At 40.1% G+C, this 18,936-nt stretch overlaps 1 protein-coding gene across 1 annotated transcript in view; it reads right to left on the bottom strand.

The window, feature by feature from the left end:
• Positions 1 to 260: 260 nt before the first annotated feature.
• LOC121958596 (sorting nexin-29-like) overlaps positions 261 to 18,936 on the bottom strand; it is a 67,168-nt gene continuing 48,492 nt past the window's right edge. The window contains exons 5-6 of the mRNA XM_042507631.1: positions 17,128 to 17,267; positions 261 to 5,814 (exon numbers count right to left, since the gene is read on the bottom strand). Coding sequence (XP_042363565.1) covers positions 5,688 to 5,814; positions 17,128 to 17,267 — 267 coding nt within the window. The 3' untranslated portion in view covers positions 261 to 5,687. The remainder of the gene's footprint in view (positions 5,815 to 17,127; positions 17,268 to 18,936) is intronic.

Here is an 18,936-nt window from a genome sequence, read left to right on the forward strand (position 1 = left end):
GAACACTTCACGTTATCATACAGATTTGTGAATTCCATGACTTTTCCAAAACCTTCAGGGTATATTTAGTTTCCAAAATTCTTCCATGCCTGGAAATTGCTAACCGCAAAATTCAATGACTTTTCCAGGTTTTATTATGACCGTATGAACCCTGCACTATAGAAACTATTGTACACTGACATGCATTCACAGAGGACAGCAGCAGCAGAATTGACCTTTAGCCTAAAAGCAACGGCAATGACGACAGCGACACAGAGGAGGTGGTTCTGCACCGAACACTTTATTGTTGAGCCGCTCTGTGCTGTGACACTGATAGATAAGGCCTGGCTGCTGACTAAGGCAACGACACAAAACTAGAACAGATACATTGCAGGAGAACACTTTCGGCTGCATCTCAAAAAGCTAAATCCACTTCCTTTACTTGTGATTAGGAGTCCTGAAGGTCCAGTGAGATTCACTTTATCCAGCCTCGGGAGGATTGTGAGGGAGAGTCGTTAAAAAAAAAGTGATGTTTGTATCATGAAGACAGATAAGTAAACCTGCACTTCCACCAGAAACGCCGCAGGTTTCTCTTACTATTGTCAATAAAAGGCTTGTTGTCTTTCCTCAACAGCACCTGAGATATTCTTAGCATTTAGAGCTTCAAGCAATAGAGGGAATCACATTCTGACTTTCACGTAATAACAATCGTTTTAGAGAAGTGATTAAAGATCAGCTCTTTTTTCAGGAACAGAAAGTTTCAGGTTTAACTCTTTAACACCTGGATCGGCTTTAGTTTTCTTCTATGTTCAGATGCCTTTTGCAAGCATTAAAACTGCTGAAACCCAAGGAAACTTGTTTAATATCTTGTAAATTAGTTTTAAAAATGAACTGCCGTGAGAAGATTGCATTTAAATTTGAAGCCTAAATTGCAATTACACTTAGGCATAAACGTTATTTTCTACAATGATCCAAAATCCAATTGAAAAATGCAATAAGCTTTATTTATTTATTTTTTTTTTTTTAGGAGGGAAACAGGGCAACGTTAGCTTCCAGGTTGGCCAACTGTAAAACCACCATTGATCAAAAATTCACAAAAAAGTCACATTTGACCCTGTTTGCAGTTGGAGGCGTCCTGACGACAGATTTACAGAGGTCTCTTTTGAGCTGAAGGAGATTTTCTTTTTCCTGTAATACTGTTGAACGTCTTGCACACTTGTATCTCTGACCAAAATGTCGACGTCAAGTTGCATTGTGGGTGATGTAGGCATCAGGCTTTGACAAGGAAGAAGAAATGTGTGGAATAAAAAAAAAAACACTATCTCTGTCTCTGCTTTTTAAAAACTGTCCATTGTGACAGTGTAAAGGGGTGATCACACCGAGACCACTCCAAAAATGCCTTGGAAGCGCCATGTGGAAAAACAGCTGGGAGCACCTGTGGAGTGGGGCTGCATGTGCGGGGCCAAAAGTGACATTGACAAGCAGCGTGACTTTGTGCCTTGAGCGGAAAAGTTGAAAAATATTTTAACTTTTATGCGCACCCAAAAACTGCCGGAGAAACATGTTGTTCAGCAGCAAGAGAGGATTCCCCGACAGGCGTGTTGTACCACAGCGACTTGTTTCAGTGTGATCGGCCCCTTGTAAGTGCAAAATGCTGAATTCTCTTTTAAAGACAGCTTTCTGTAAAATGATGCAGTGCATAAATACTGTGAATCACCACTCAAGCAATATGGACAATTGTGCAGAGAAGTTCGACCCACCAGACATTAAAGGCTACATGTTATAAAGTAGATGACTAATTTACACTGTTTGGGACAGAATATACAGCAATATGATGCAGTGAGCCGATTTTCCAAATGCATATAAGGCAGTGCTACATTTAAAATATGCATTACTGTATCACAGCTGAGAATAGTCTTTAAAAAAAAGTGACAGAAATCCATATTTAAGTTACATATTTTTGATAGAAGCAACAGCAGTGCCACTTGTAATATTAAGAAAACGTCTGTGTGATATAATTTAAAAAGTTGTGATCCTATCATTTATTTCTGTCCCCTGCTGACATTTTATTTGCCAGCTGACCACATGTTGACCAGACAGAATCCCTTTCTGTCCCAGGGACGTCTGATAAAAACATTTATTTGATGGCATCTCTGTGAGAATCTGCTAACGCTGCGGCGGCGCAGTGTTTACCAGCTGACGGATACTTGTGAGGGTCACTTCTGTGTGAGAATAACAACTTAATTAAAACCCACAAGCCTTGTTTGTTCACCTCCCCTCGCAGACAGCGAGCACTGTTTACCATCCAGCGAGCCGACCCTTTGATTCAAGTTTTCCGACACCCTTCGAACACAATCACTCCTCGTTTGAACACAGGCTCTGACTACTCTTGGGGAAACCCATCCATATGCATGAGCTTCTGTTTTACACACACTTGATGCTCAGCAGCCCGCTCCGTGCACTCTAACAAGCAGCTTTTCTTCAAGTGTTTAGTCCTCGTTAAAACATTCATCTGCAACACAACGCTGCATTAAATCCTGCTAAGACACATTAGTTCAACAATCTCTAAACAGTGAATCTGATCAAGACCCTCAGTTTTATATTACAGTGGAGTTGATGGTAAACCTGCTGACACACAGCTTACCCATCTGCTGTCATTTTAACAGTGTTTCCAGTCCTTTCTGCTCAAAAAATATTTATCAAGGAGATATCAATATTTATCAGGGGATGGCAAGAGTTTATATCCATTTCTGAAATTTCTCAATCAGGGACTGTCCAAAAATTATTAGGCTGTGAGAAGTGATCAAAAATGTGATGCCTTAGTTTACAAAGTGTCTTAAAGGTGTGCTTCTCCATATGCAGAAAACAACAGTCCTGTGTCACTGATTTAGGGCAGAATCTTTCAGCCTGGTCTCATTTCGAAGTCCTCAAATATTGTCACATTTGTATTAATTTTGGTGTAAGATCCTGGCAGGAAAAGCCACCTTTTGCGGCTGTATGATACACCCTGCGGCAGTGTCAGCTGGGAAACTGCCTGAAGGCACCTTGTTGCATCTGCAAGATACACTGCTGGAAAGTGTCAGGTTGAATTGCTGCAGGTAACAACATACTATAAGGAGTGCACGGGTACCTAAAGGGCAAGTGGATGGATCCAACAAACCCCAGACTTTCATGTGGGAGGTCAGTGCTTCTTATCTCAAAGTGATGTTTTTTTCTACACCTTATCATGTGCCTCTTTTGCTTAAACCTTGCCATCCATGCTTTTATGGCGTCATCCTACCATGTGCTTTTGTTGACATCCTGGCGTTGGTAGCAGCATCCCTGAATGTCGACAGCAGACCCAGAAGGATACCTAGAGTGTATTATGTAGATGCGGAAGTACACTGACAAAGCGCTGATATGTAACTACTTGGGATAAGAACTTGTTGGAATTTTTCCATCGTAGTCAAATAGCTAATCTGTCAAACACAGATGATATGAATGTGAAACAAATACATGTTAATCTTCATTGATCATGTTGACTGTCACTTCAGTCCACGTTGTCATATAATGTCTGGCTTGTGTTATAATTCAAGTTTAGGCTCCTGTTTTATATCTGTTAAGGCCCTGACACACCAAACCAATGGTCGACCGTCGGTGAATGTTTGGCCACTGTGAGCGTCTGTCGCCCTAGTCTGTTGGCCCTCGTCAGCATTATTTCAGCATGTTGAATCGGCTTTGGAGACGGTGGAGCCCATAGGTGAACGAAATCTCTCTGATTGTCAGTTCAGCTCAGTGCACGAGAAGAGAAATGTCAGTGAGGAAAGTAAACAAAGAGCTAAAGTCCGGGCCGGGGGGGGGGAACTGATTTTTAGCAGACACATTTCCTGCTGGTAGGCACAGGATGTACGTGCTGGCTGACTGTTGGTTGTAGTCTTTGCGGTGTGTTCTTGTGTAACTTTTTGGCTGAGACACAGGCAGCGTGAGGTGACGTGAGGTGACTTGAGGCGACACAAGCAGCTTTCGTAGCTGCTAGTTCTTTGCTGTCGGTTTGGTGCATCTGGACATTTAGTTACTTCAGACAATTCATCTGACAAATGACTGACTAATGAGAGGCATGAGGCAAAATAACTCAATGCTGATTTCAGTTTAACACAGAAAGGAAACACTCGCCTCTTCGGTGAAACTTCTGTCCTTGTTGGACCCATCCACTCCATCTCTCAGTGGCTCTAAGTGCATTTTTATGCAACTTATACAGCATCTGTTGCTCTGAATATCTAACAATTATACAGATGGGTTCACACTAAAGTGGACCAGTGAGTAAGCGACCTCAATTTAAGCCTCGAAACCCATTGTTTACTATGTTAGCACCACAAGCCGTGCTGACACTGCTAACAATGCTAACAGTGATAACAGTAATCAACAATGCTTTGCCGTTTTAGGGCCCAAATTGAGACTGGAGGGTGGGCATAATGTTTCCACAGCAATGCTGTTGGGTCATGACGGTGTTACTTGCTGTGATTGCAGAATGAGCAGCATTGCTAGCTAGCTAGCTCCTACCAGACCCAGGTGGTGCATAGTGCAGTAAACTGAAGAGCAGCAAAATTAACATATAGATGCACATGTGGAACCAGTCAAAAACATTCCCAGCAGTTAACCAAAACCAAGACACTGAAACGGCTCAACTCTGTCATCAAACCCATTCGGTAAGGATAGACATGTGATGCTACCAGTTAGTAACAGCATTGTTTATGTGCAGAGTGTGCACTCTCAAAGTCCCAAGCACAAAACTCACACTCCTGCAGTCATTTCATGATGAACAGAGAGAGCGACAGCAGGGCGAGGAGGAGCTGAGTGAAGCGTTCTGCTGCAATGAAAAAAGATCTTATCCACTTTAAATAGTAAAGAGAAAAAAGTTGTCTTCAAGTCAATGGGGGTGGAAAGAAAATATCAAAAATGCTGGGGATGGGAGGTAAAATATAAGACTCAACCCCTCCTCCCCATCCCAATAATTTTGGTACAGTCCCAAAGAGGTTTTGGTTTTATCAGTGGTGCTTAATCCTTTAATATGATCATTATCTAAAAGATGTTTGTGATAATTCCTGCGTCCCTGCTGACGTTAAGATCTGTAACACTTTCTGCAGATTATCTGTAAAAGCCATAATAATAATGATGAAAGAACAGAAGCAAGAGAAAGGAATGCCCGCTGCCAGAGATCATGAATCACCGCCGTCTAAAATGTAATGGCACCATAAAGCTGAACAACAACATTCATCCCCCAGATATGAGTTTAATCTACCCCCTCTGCACCCGGAGCAGGAAGCAGCTACAAAACACTGCAGGCACTGAGACCATGAGACACCATCACTAGAAAACTGAGCCGAGTAAGAAAAAAAAAACAAAAAACCTCCATCATCTCGTTGTGTTTGAGATGAGAGAGAGCAGTCCAGGCGAGTCCATGTGCAGTTTCCAGAGAGTCTCTGTGTCTCTCAGTGAGGTAAGAGGTGCAGTAAGATTGGTTCCATCGACAGGCCGCCTCAAGGAGTCATTTATCCTTTACTCAGCAACATTTACATCTCTGAGAGCGGCCTGAACGCATCTCCGCTCCTCCACTGAGGTCTTTTATCTGTGAGGCTTTAAAGATCCGTTTCATGTCCTCACGGTCCAGGGTGGACACAGGAATGTCCTCAGCCTCCAGAGTGAGAGTATCAGTTCAGAGTATGTGGGGGTTAAAGGTCGCCACTCTGCGGTTCAGGTCTGGCTTCCTGGTTGCGACTGCGGCCCAGTCTGGGGAAGCGGGATGACGTTTTGGAGCGGGGCGTCTTGGCTGCGCCATCATTGGTCTGCGGAGTGTCTCTGGATGAGGAGAAGGAGACCTTAAATGAACATCTGGCAAAGTTTATATCCAAGTTTATTATACAAACAAACCACTGATACTGCATCTGGACACTTAAATGCATCATTTCCTTCTACAGAAATACTTTTTCTGGAAAAATCTGACATAAATCAGAACAGGAAATGGAGTCAAATGGAAATGGATCTTACTGACTTTTCTCCCTTTTGTTGCTATCACTCTGCCTGACAAAATTTTCTAATTAAAATACAGATAAAGTGATTCAAATTGGGAATTATTTTTGTACTTTTAGAATACATAAGGTGCAAGTTGATTAAAAAGCATCAAAATAGAGCTTTTTTTTAAAATACCAGTGGGGGATCTCCTGCACACCCCGAGCTGACAGAGGTCTTAGCGAAGCTCTTAACATTCTAAACCTAGAAACCTCCTGCATACCCTGAAATTCCCAAAATCCTAGAAGTGTCCCAAAATCCTAGAAATGTCCTACATTCCTAGGTATGTCCTAAAATCCAACATATGTCCTAAACTCAGACAAAATGTCTTGAAATCCTCAAAACCTTCTTAAGATCCTAGAAATGTGCGACAGAGAAAAAAATAACATAAAATGTATTTATTTTAGAGTAGAAATATTTGAGTTTTTAATCCGCTTGGGCCCAAAACTGCTGCTGTATGTCAGGCTCCAGTCGGGCAGAAACTGTGCCTGTTTTAACTCAGCACAGTTTCATTTTATGAACCTTACGTTGTGGTTTTCAACGCGGAACTTATCGTAAACAAGCATTGTGATTCGATCTATTGTTCTTCCTTCGGCTGCAAGAAATCCACAGCTTGACTGGCCTGTTGTGCCAGGTTACAGTTTCTAAGATATGATTGGACAAACTGTTCAGGGGAGGGGCTTAACAAATAGTCGACTAAAACATATAGAAATTACTTTCCAGGTTAATTACAGGTATGTTTGGGTTTTTTATGTTTTTTCACTGTCTAACACCATAAGTGTATCTGCCTTCACCACAGAAAGTCATTATTTGTGACACAAGGGCTCAAATTATAGTCATTTCTTATCTTATGATGATGTTAGGGCTTCTTATTACTACTTAATGACGTCATTGCCCTCGCTAGTTACCCTGACGACCGTCTCCACGACATGTGAACCCCTGATCCCTGAGTCGTATCAGATAACGGTGAGGATGAATGAGAGGCACTTGTCAAAGGGAGGAAATGAAACGCAGCCAGATTGAACGCCTGGAGTTAAATACTTTCTTGTTGCATTCTTCTGAAGCATCTCTCGGCAGAGACAGTGACCTCTGACCTGCTGCCTGTGATGATTCTGTGACACAAACACTGATTTTCAATACATATTAGAAACAGTGCAGAGGGCGTTTCCCTGCTGATGTCCAGCTGGCCTCTTTAATGAAGCAGCTGCTGTAGCTGCGATTAAGGTTATCTGGGACATCGGAGGGTCCTGGAGTTTGATTCCAACACGTGCTAAAAATAAACGCACTCATGGTGACATGCTTTGCCTCACAGTGTCACGGTGGGCCATATGCTTGTACGTGATGCAGCGGGGGCTAATAAAGCGGCACAGCGAGAGGGCAGAGACGCTCTGTCATGTTTAAATAAGACTGGAGAGACAGTTGCAGCACTGCCCTGTAAACACAGATTCAAATTTAAAGAGACAGTTTACGCCAAAACAAAAAATTCAGATTTTTTCCCTCATAAATGTATATTACAATTACAATGTCCCCTCAATATTTAGAAGAGAACATTTGTTTTCTGCTGTTGGCCAATTTAAATTCCCTTTCTTACTTTTTTTTCTGCGAGTACTCGAATATGAAAGTAACTTAAAATGCCTATGTTAAACCACACCCATCAACTGTATCATCGCACAGAAGGAAGCGTACATCTACTCACGAGAGGCTCACAACAGTACGAGATGTAAACATTACAGGCATCCTGCTGTAACGTTAACTTGCTCAGTGGGACTAGGTGAGCTAGTTATAGATGTGCGCTTCCCTCTTGGTAGAAAGAAAATAGTTCTGTTGATGCTTTTAAGAGCAAACTCAAGACCTACTTTCTTAGCTTGGCTTTTAATTGAACCTATTTATTGATTGATTTTTTTTTTTTACATTTGTAACTATGATTTTTTGTTCAATTATTCTCTTAGTTACCTTTCATAGAATATTTGGAGTATTATATTTATTTATTTTACTTATTATTAATATTATATTTATTTATTTTTTATCTATAAGAAGTATTTACTTTAATTAATTACAAAGTCTCGCTTTTTTTTCCCCATCTGCCTGTGAAGGAAACATTTTTACGGCTGATATCGCCAACACTTGACAACCCTCACATGAAAACTGTCTATGCTGATAAACACACCTACAGGGAAGATGGAAAAAATATAAACTTTTTTTGATTTTAGGTTGAACTGTTCTTGTAAGTGTGACAAATGTATGGCTGCAAAGCGTCAGTGTCATAACCATTACACAGCTTCAGGGGACAGTTTGACCAGATATTTCAAGAACAGCCTGAGCTTTGTTAATACGTTGAGCATTATTCCGTTCTCTCTGGCACAAAATGTACATTCATCAGTAACTCAGGCACCACTTATTCCCATATCTGTGCCGCACTGGGCGAGCCCCATCAAGTGCAGTCGCACAATTTGAACTTGACCAAGGTTGGCCAAACAGTGGTGCCATGGGGGAGTTATATCAGCAAAAAATCATACTAAATTGGGGCCAGTGAGCAGAGTGGAAACCACAAGCCATCTCATTTATTCATATCAAACTGGGTAAAGCAGCTAAATGTGCTAAATTAATTAGGCCTATAAGTTTTTTCTCTGGTTCTCAGCGTGAGCTTGTCCTCCATTTGGACATGATATTGACTTGTGCAGGATAATAACTTTTCCAGGCTCTGTTGGAATATTAATAATTTGACTGCAGAGGCGTAATTAGAGTAAACAGGTACACAAACACAAGCATGCATCAAATTGATTGTCTAACAGCAAAAGGCGGCGTGCCGTGAATAATAGACTGTATAATAAAACTACTCCCTCTGCATTTCCTCTCTTTTTCTTTCTCTCTCTTACACACACACACACACACACACACACACACACACACACACACAAAGTACGCCAACATGAATGTGTAGAGGGAGACACAGATACATTTTCTCAGGCCGTCACAATAAAAGGTTACATCCTCGTTTTGAAGTCAAACTGCCACAAAATGCTCCTGACTGTGAGACAGAGGTCTGCAACTCTCTTCTCTGAGTCAGAGGGTCAATAAGGTGAGAGCGTGGCCTGAGAGAGCACTTTGTGTTCTGAGTTAACAGTAAAAGTGTAAAGGTCAGGCTACATGTGGACTGGGGGCAAAAATACGGAGAGGTGTTGCTGTTGCAGACAGTTGAAGAAAACTGTAGCATGTGGAGAGCCACAAAGAGATCTGTACAAACACGAACACTGCTGTCTGGTCTGTTACTCAAGTATAAATTGAATATCAGTGTCAAAAATGTCTGGTTAATGATCTAAAATGAGCTAAATGCTAATGGTAGCATGCTAACATGCTGATGATAGCATGTCAGTTAAGGGTATTAGCATGCTAACATTTGCTATTGAGCTTTCAACATGAAGACCAGCTGAGACTATTTTGTATTTATATTTGGTCATAAACCAAAGCATTAGACACATGATTCTGACTCAAGTCACAACTTTGATGACTTTAGACACAACTAAAAAAAAGAAAGGACAGAAAAGAAAAACTGCAACTCAATTAGAATGTAAACACCACTGACTCATGACTTCACTTGGAGTTGAGCCCTCTGACTTGAAAATACTTAAACTTTCCCTTAACCCCCAAGATGAAAAAGTTTGCTAATAAAAGTAATAATAAAATAATAAATCCAGCATCCACACAAGTTGCAGGAGAGAACCACGAAGAACTAATGTTGCATCAGTAGGGAAAAAATGATACCAAACATAATTGGGTACGAAATCTACACAGTGGTAAACAAAAGGCCTAATAAGCAAAATGACCAAAAATTACAGACAAAGATGGACAATTTCCAACTTCGTTCAATATTTTAAGCCACACAAAGAACGGTAGGCCGAGGCTAAAATCAACATAGTGAACTAATGCTCAGCCAAAGTTAGCTTAACAGCTAAGCAACCTCTTTATCAGACTTGTGTTAACAAATAAATACAAATCTTAAAAAGTATTCACAATATTTGTAAACGTATTATTACTCTGTTGCCAAAAGGCAATACATTTTGTGAAGAGCACACAAAGACCTGTTAAGGACTCAAAGTTTAGGACTTGGGACTTGACATGGGACTTGTCAGTTTTGACTTGGTACCTGATTTGGCACTTCAATGCAAAGACTTGAAACTTCCTTGTGACTTACAAAACAACTACTGGCAAAATGAATGACGTTCCCATCATCCTAAGCTGTACTTTATGATTAGAGCTCATCAGCAAATGTTAGCATGCTAGCACCCTGAGGACAGTGGACATGCTAAACATTACACCACACAGAAAATGCACTATATTCTACTAACACTGCTGTTGGTATCATTATTTCTCCTGGGAGCAGTTATTTGATCATCTGAAAAACAATGTCATCCACTTTTACCTTTATTTTCCCTTTTTAAAACATCAGTGGTATCAAAACGTTTGGTGTTTCTGTCTTTGTCAAACCGCTGCTAAGTTAAATCAAAGCAGCAGGAACCCTTCAGAGTTTCCTGTCAGCTCACATCAATCTGAGCAGCCAATTATAAAAACATTCAAACCCATGATCGGCATGGAATGCTTTTAAATTACTCAACTTCAAGATGATATTTCAAAGAGAAAAGTAACTTTTTTGGGGGGGATTTGTAACAGAAATATTGTCCCCGAACAGAACATGACACAGCGTTTAGGTCAGCGCAGCATCATTAAGGATGTTTGAGATCCATCTGGCCTTTGAGCACCAAGTGCTTCAGCTCGAGATCTGAAGTGCCGAACCCCAATCTGTCTCCCCCTCTTTCCTCTCTTTATCTTTCCCCGTCTCCTCCTCAGACCAACTTTCTGTCCCTTCATCTTTCTCACTAAACTGCCTCCTGTCATTTTCTCTCTCCACTGGCTTCAAACTGTCTCGATGCACCAGAACATCTGTCATTTTGGGTTTGAGTCTCTCGACCCATAGACAGGCTTTGTCACAAAGCAGCAAAATCTGGTGGCATCATGGAGGTCCACAGGATCATTACACAGATCGTGCTGAATAAATAATTATCACAAGTGTAAAGAATATTGCCAGTTTGTGGACAACCATAGGAAGTATATCGGATGAAATGAACATGTTGTTTTTACTGAATTTGCCTTTTTGCCTGAATTAGCACTGGGCTTTTCTTTGTTGACTACGCTATTGGATGCTATTAGGGTTCCCATATTTTTTTTCATATCCTTTTTATAATATTTTGCCCAATTTCCTTGACTTCATTTAAGTAGTATAAATGAGTTATTAATAAATTACTATACACACGCCTCCGAGGCATCTGCAGCTAAGCAAAATGCTAACACTGGATAACTTTACTCCCATGTCATTCCTACTGCCAGCTAGCTGCAGGGGCATCATGGTGGGGGGTGGGACTGATTACCCAGGGCCCCAATGAGAGAAGGGCCCTCAAAAAGCTTGGAGTGAAAAGTTTGAATTTGCTAAAGATAAAATTGACACAATAAACCCTATGTAGGGCCAGATTTGGCTTGTGGGCTGTAAGTTGAGTATCACTGCTTTAAGCCATTTACCACACTGACAATAAATATTCACGCCTAAAGTACTCTCCTGTTTCTCTCCTGATATGACTATTCGATGCTTTAACCCAAAAGATGCCGTGAAGTCGCTCTGGTCTTTGTGTTACATGTAACACTAGTGACATTTCAACAGTCACAAAGCGCAGCACTATTTTTTTTAATGAAATGTTAGACATGATAAGGATTTATAAACAATACCTAACAATAAAAATTTCCTTTAAATAATCTGTTCATTCCAAACCATTTCCAGGCCTGGTTTTCTAATTTGATAACTTCCATAATTCTCATGATTGTGGGAACCTGCGCTGTTGAGAATTTACAGAATTCAATTAATTTGGATCAGACACGGTTGTTACATAACTAAGCAATGTATGGTTTCTATTTAAGGTATCCTTGCTTTCCACTGTATCCTCTCCACGTTTCCTCCCGTTCCCCCTCATCAAGTTAATGAGCAGATTAAATCAGACTTTCATCCCTTACTGAAGACGTTCAGCCAGTGAAGGTCTGATCATCTGAACACGCTGTTAGGCACTAACATCTCATCAGACCATTACATATGAGGACAAAACTGGCCTCATGCATTTAAACACATGTGAGTCAGGAATATTATGGTATGGTGACCAGTGTTGGTTCAATGTCAGCTGTAATTCCACTGTGTTGTATTAGTGAGAGCAACAGTGTCAGCTCAGATCACAGCCGGCAGAGACAGACCTGCACATGCAAGTAAAAGTCCTCTAACATCAACTCAACGTTACCCGATGACGCTCGAGATATCGTTGTTCAAACACGTTAACATAATGAACATGATGTGTGTTTTTTTTCTGCGTCATCTTGACCACAAAGAGTATGGAGCCATGACATCAGCAGGTAGAGCAAAGTTTAATCAGTAACTCCCCCAGGGGCCAGATGCATAAATGAAGTGTGCACACAAAAACCATGCGTACGCCTTTTACCACACACTAAACCTTTGAAACCTAGAGTGACATCACTTTTCTTGTGCTCCTTTCAGATTTTCAAGTTATTAAACCTTTGAACTCTAAGCAAGTTGGTGTGATTTCTTTAAAAAATCTGTTCCACAAATGGCAAGAAATAAGTAGATTTATAAAATGATTTTTAAAAAGCTCGGGAGAAAACATCTAGGGGAAAAATGATAGGGAAATATTGTATTTCTAACTATCATAAATAGATATCTTAAATTACGTTACAGAATTATTTTAATTTTCAAGCGCATTTTCCAGGTCATTACATTTTTTTTTCTTAACAATAATTTTAAGGTAATTTTCTTGTCTTTTTTTTTTTTTTAACCAATTTCTTGCAAATTTTAGGGTCACTTTTTACCTTATTGCTGATTACCTTCTTCTCATCTTTTTGACAGAAATAAAGCCAAATTTCTCAGGTTTCAAAGTATGAGGGAGGACTGTGCAGAATGAGTCATCTCTCGCATTCTTCAGAGCAGCATACACTGGGTTCCAGAGGAAATAGCTGCAGGTGTAATGATGAGGACGAGCTTGAATACAAGTTGAGAGATGGATAACATTGTCTTTGGGTTGTTTGCCATTTTGTGTAACTATTTTTGCAGCTCACACAGCGTTCTGTAAAAAAATCAATCAAAGGTGCATTTATAAAGTAATTTGACATTATGTATGAGTGATTAATTTAATCATTACTTTAATTTACATTCATCTCTCTGCCAGTGATCTTTTAATTTTATCCTGTGAAGCACTTTGTAAAGTCTGTTTCCACATGAGCGCTCTGAATGAATAAAAGATCCTTTTGATGTCTAACAGTAATTATGATTGTGATTTTAACACGATGATGGTTTACACAAATGTGATTAATTAGTGGCACAGATGCTGCCACAAATATCTACGGCTAATGATGGATGCTCTGGCACTGTTGGAGAACCTCGCCGATGTGATGCAGTGAGCGAAATTGCTCCTTATTTAACGTATTTCTCACTATGAGCTGTAAAAAGAGGTGGAGGGAGATAAGTATCGATATCCAAACATATGTTTAGGTGTGTTTCTACATCTATTTATAGTGATGTGATTTTAGATTTTAGGATGTTTCTCTGATATTAGGATTCGTCTTGGATTTTAGGATGTTCCTAGGATTTTAGGACATTTATCAGATTTAAGGATATTTCTCAGATTTTAGGATGTTTCTAGGATTTCAGGAACTTTCTATGATTTTAGGATGTTTCTAGGAATTCAGGACCCCTCTAGGATTTTAGGACATTTCTAAGATTTAAGGACATTTCTAAAATTTCAGGAAATCTCTAGGTTTCTCTGACACTTCTAGGATTTTAGGGTGTTTCTAGGATTTAAGGACATTTCAAGGATTTCAAGAAATTTCTAGGACTTGAAGTTTCTAGTATTTCAGGACAGGATGTCACAGACAGTCAGTCTTTCTTTACAGTATTGCTCACTAAAGGCTGTGAATGGTAGAGAGAGACTATTTACGGTGATCTGTGGGTGTGGAAATGAGGCTCGTGCATGTGCACCCAGCACCACAAAGACTGAGCTTTGTAAGACAGAATCATGTGCACATACAGCTTTATAAATGCTTGCTTATGCATCACTTACCCCTGACTTCTATCCTGTGAACACAGAAGGTTAATCATGAGTGTTTGAACAACACACCAGAGGCCAGACGCTGAAAACTCTGTACACTCACAACTAAAACTGTGTGCACGCTCAAAGACAGAAATAAGCATTTACATTTTTTTCTTTAGATTTATCGCAATCAAAAACATGCTGTATTCGGGTAAGAGCAGATTAATGTATCAATGAAGACGCATTAAACTCTGAAAAAGAATATTTCAGTGCAAGGGGAAAAGAAGAAGTAATGTGATGTGACCTGACACTGTAATACTTCCTGCTATTCAAAGATGAGCGGTAAAAAGGTTTCTATTTCAGCTCCACGTTATGAGAAGGAGAGAGACAGGATTATTAAGCCTCTCAAGGGGTACAAAAAAATGAGAAGTCTGTGCTGTGGAGGTTTACAGACTTCTACTTCTACTGGATGAGACACACCCCTCAATTTGGATTATTTTCTCTATATATTTACTTTTCATTCATTCATTCGTACGGAGGAGAACACTTATACAGTTCTGCTCATAGGTTTACATACCCCGGCAGAATTCATAAGATATGTATTATTCTATAAAGAAAACACATTTCTTTTATATTTGATGGGATTTAAATTCAACTATAAGGCATTGCAGAGCAGCACAATTATTTAAGGTACAAGGTAGATTTTTAAGTCATTTTTTAAACAAATTTTCGTTCGAAAGAAAATGCAAGATCCAAGGCCCAAACAACAGGGTTGACCTTCGAATTGTGTCTACTTTGTTTTATGTTTTTAGAGACGTCAACAACAACCCTCTGACCTGCTTTTCTATGGCATTTGTATATTTAATGCATGATATTAGGTTGAAAAGTTTGCATTACTGGGCATTATAAATCCACCTGACAGGCTTCAACCTCAAGTGCTTTCCCTGAGCAGAACAAACACTTCACTTCAACTTCTCTTTCTGATGTATCTGGGAAAATGATGTGCACATGCATTACCATGGTTATCAAATGATCTCTTGGATAACTTTGTAATCTTACAAGATCACTTCCTGCACAGTTCCCACGATAATCAGATGGACTTAGTTATTTATCCTTGGTTTTCATTTCAACATCACATATCAGTACTGCGGTTGGTCTCCTTCACCTTCCTATCGCTAACAAACTGCACCAGAGTCTGATTCAAAACCGGACACACTTCGTCAAAATGTCTCACTCAGGACCCCAGCCTGGGGCTGGTGTTGCAAGGACTAATCAATTAATCACTTAATCAATCAATAGAAAATTAATGGCAAATATTTGGTTAATTGTTAGTCATTTTTGAAGCAAAAATGTCAAATGCTGGTTTTGGCTTCTTATATGTGAGACTTAGCTGCTTTTCTTTGTCATTTACAACAGTAAATGAAGAGCCTTTGAGTTTTGGAATGCTGGTTGGACAAAAGAAGCAAACCGAAGATGTCACTTTGGACTCTGAAAAATTATGATGAGTATTTTTCGCATATGTCTTTAAGATTTTATAGGTCACAAGGTCACAGTGACCTTGACCTTGACCATTGACCACCAAAATCTAATCAGTTCATCCTGTAGTTTGCTTAAACGTTTGTGACAAGTTTAAAGAAATTCCCTCAAGGTGTTCCTGAGATATCGCGTTCTCAAGAATGAGACGGATAAGGTCACAGTGACCTTGACCTTTAACCTATAACTACCACAGTCTAAGTAGTTCATCTTTAGGTCAAAGTGGACGTTTCTGGTGAATTTCAAGAAGGTGTTCATGAGATAATGGTTTTACAAAAATGAGACGGATGCAAGGACCCAGTGACCTTGACCTTTGACAATCAAAATCTAGTCAGTTGATCCTTGAGTCCAAGTGGATGGTTGTGCTAAATTTGAAGAAAATCCCTCGAGGTGCTCTTGAGATATCAAGTTCACGAGATCGGAAGACAGACGAACGGACAGCCCAAAGACACTTTGCCTCTGGCCTTGGCTATCACTTGCACAGAGCCATAAAATGTATGCCATGAGAATTTTTTGTAAATATGATTACCACATAAGCATTCTACACAAAGTGGCGTCCAACAAGGCCACAGAGTGAAGAGCCTCCATCAGTCTCAGCTACATTGTTGTTTTTGCCTAAGCCCGATGACTCAGACATCTCCAGAGAGGAAATGACATCCAGGCAGACGCTGTGACAGGTCACGCCAGCTGACGGAGCACAGTAAGTGGAAACTGATGTGAGTATTGACAGGAAATGACTGGAACATCTCATTTTCAGACGTAGCCTGGTAGGTAGGTGGGCAGCTGAGGCATCGTGCACTTTCACACGTCTGAGTGTGTGTCAGAGAACATGCATGTGTGAATTATGAGTGTAACACACAGGAAAACGCTCAAGATTGTTTACAAGGGATTTGGCGTTGTTGGTGACATTAATCCTGCCTGTTTGTATCCTGTAACAACTACACCACAACAGCCGCTGCAGCTAATTCTTTTAGAAAATCTCATAGATTAAATTGGTACAAAACATGCAAACTGTTTCCAAAAATGGATGTTTTCCCTTTTTACATGTTGTGTGAGCACACAGTGGGATTTCTTTGATGGCAAAACCCAACTCTACATTTTTTAAAAAGTAAATAATGTAGATTCCACCATATTTGAGTTTGCTACGGACAAACACACACACGCACACACACACACACACACACACACACACACACGTACACAAAACCCTCATCATCTAATATTATGAATATAATGCTTCTTTCTTTGACAGTTTCCATTTGGATTCCTTTGCTCAGAACTGCAGCAGCGGTTCACAGACAGAAGCTGCGCACCTGCACACATGTGCTGGCATCCTTCCCCTGAATCTCTCACCCACACACAAACACACACACATCTACACGCGCTCGTATAAAAGGCTCAAGATGTGGATCGAACACGGCTGTGTGTGTCCACTTACAGACAGAAAGGCAGCAGAGACAGCAGGGTCTCTTTGGTGGGGCGGGCTGTGAACTCCGGCAGCGTCTGGATCAGTTTGTTCATCACCATCCGAAGGTAGCCCTGCAGCTGCTTCCTCCTCTCCTCCACAAACTTGGCATCCTGCAGACAGAGAGAGACACAGAGAGAGAGACAAACAGAGCGGGGAAGGAGAGAGAACAACCAGTTAGTTTCAGCTTCGAAAAGCTGAAGTTAAAGCTGCAAAAACAGCTTTTTAAAACCGCACCGAAATAATGCATTAATGGGATATGGTGGCCATAATCAATATTTTTATATTAACGATGAATTACATGACTTACAGGTTGTGGTGAACCCAAAAAGAATTAACAGTTCTGTAGATCCCCTCTATGAACCTTTTTTAGCAGGGATACTGGATGCCAGGGACTCAGGATGCCAGGGGCCACAGCAGCCCCGTAAACAATTCTAGGATTTTAAAACATTTCTATGAATTTAGTATATTTCTAGAATTTTGGCACATTTCTATCATTCTCCTTAGTTTCTAGTATTTTAGGACATTTCTTGTATTTTAGTCCATTTATAAGATTTTTGGACATTTCATTTTTTTTTTGTGACAGATTTCTTTAAAATGTTAAAGTAAGTATCAAGGTTTTCTTCTTATCTCAGTCTCATAATTAATGAATCCTTTAACTGTTGCACAAAAGATCTGAGCAACCTAAGTAAAAAGTGAAGAAAAAAAATCTTAAGGTGCCTTTAAATCTATCTTAGCCACAACATGGCTAAGCTTACGTAATAATTGATGAAAATGAATGCATCCTGTGAAGTGTGTTTTGTCCCCAGGAGAACCCAATGAAAATACTAATACTAATTTTACACTTAAATGTGACTTCAATTTACTTTCATTACAATTTACACCCATACATTTGTCTTTTCCTGCTTGTTTGATTGTTTTGATTTGTGAATCAAATTTACTTTTTGGTTTGTGCTTTCTTTTAGGGATTCTTCCAGAAATTGATTGTTTTCCTCCTCAGACCAGTTTTGTGTCCCATTGTTTGATTTGTCCCTGTGTGTTTCCTCCTGTCAGGACAAATACTGTATGTTTTGCAGGTAAAACTACAATTTATCCACAATACTGCCTATGAGCAGGCCTCCAAACCCCATGAAAAGCAATGCTCCATACCTGATAAAAAAAAAACAACAACATGCATTTCGGAGGATTAACACACCTCAATATTTGTGCTTATTTTGTCATTTGGTTGCTGATGTTGTAGAAAAATTAGGCACAGTCATGTGAGCATTCAGACCTCCCTCACACAGCGACTCTGGAGGCAGAGGCACAAAGCCACATGGCCACTGCTAGCAGGGCTAATCCGTGTCCAGCACGGCTCAGAACAAAGCCTGGGCACTGTTCCGTTTCACTCTCTGGTGCTGGGACTGGAACAAACAGCCGCTATGGGAGGCCAACAGTTTTCTGTTACTGAGACTATTGCTTCTCTTTTGATCTAAAATCCCGAAATCCAAGTGGATTGTCTTGTCGTGAAATACAAATGTGTTTTTTTTTTCTGTACAAGAAGCCCTATACCACAAAGAATATCAAAATTAAAGCAGTGATAAAACAAGGCTGGTGCAGGTTCAAAGTCATTAATCAACGGGTGCAGTGAAATTACTGCTTATTTATGAGATGTTAACATCTGAGGCCCATGGGGACTTTTCTCATTTGTTTTCGACAAGCTACCTGGAGGAAGGACATTACAGTGCCTGCCATTGATGACATTAAGATTAGACTGCTCCTAATTTTTAAAAAAGGAAGTCA

The sequence above is a fragment of the Plectropomus leopardus genome, chromosome 19 (assembly GCF_008729295.1).
Source record: "Plectropomus leopardus isolate mb chromosome 19, YSFRI_Pleo_2.0, whole genome shotgun sequence".
Classification (NCBI taxonomy): domain Eukaryota; kingdom Metazoa; phylum Chordata; class Actinopteri; order Perciformes; family Serranidae; genus Plectropomus; species Plectropomus leopardus.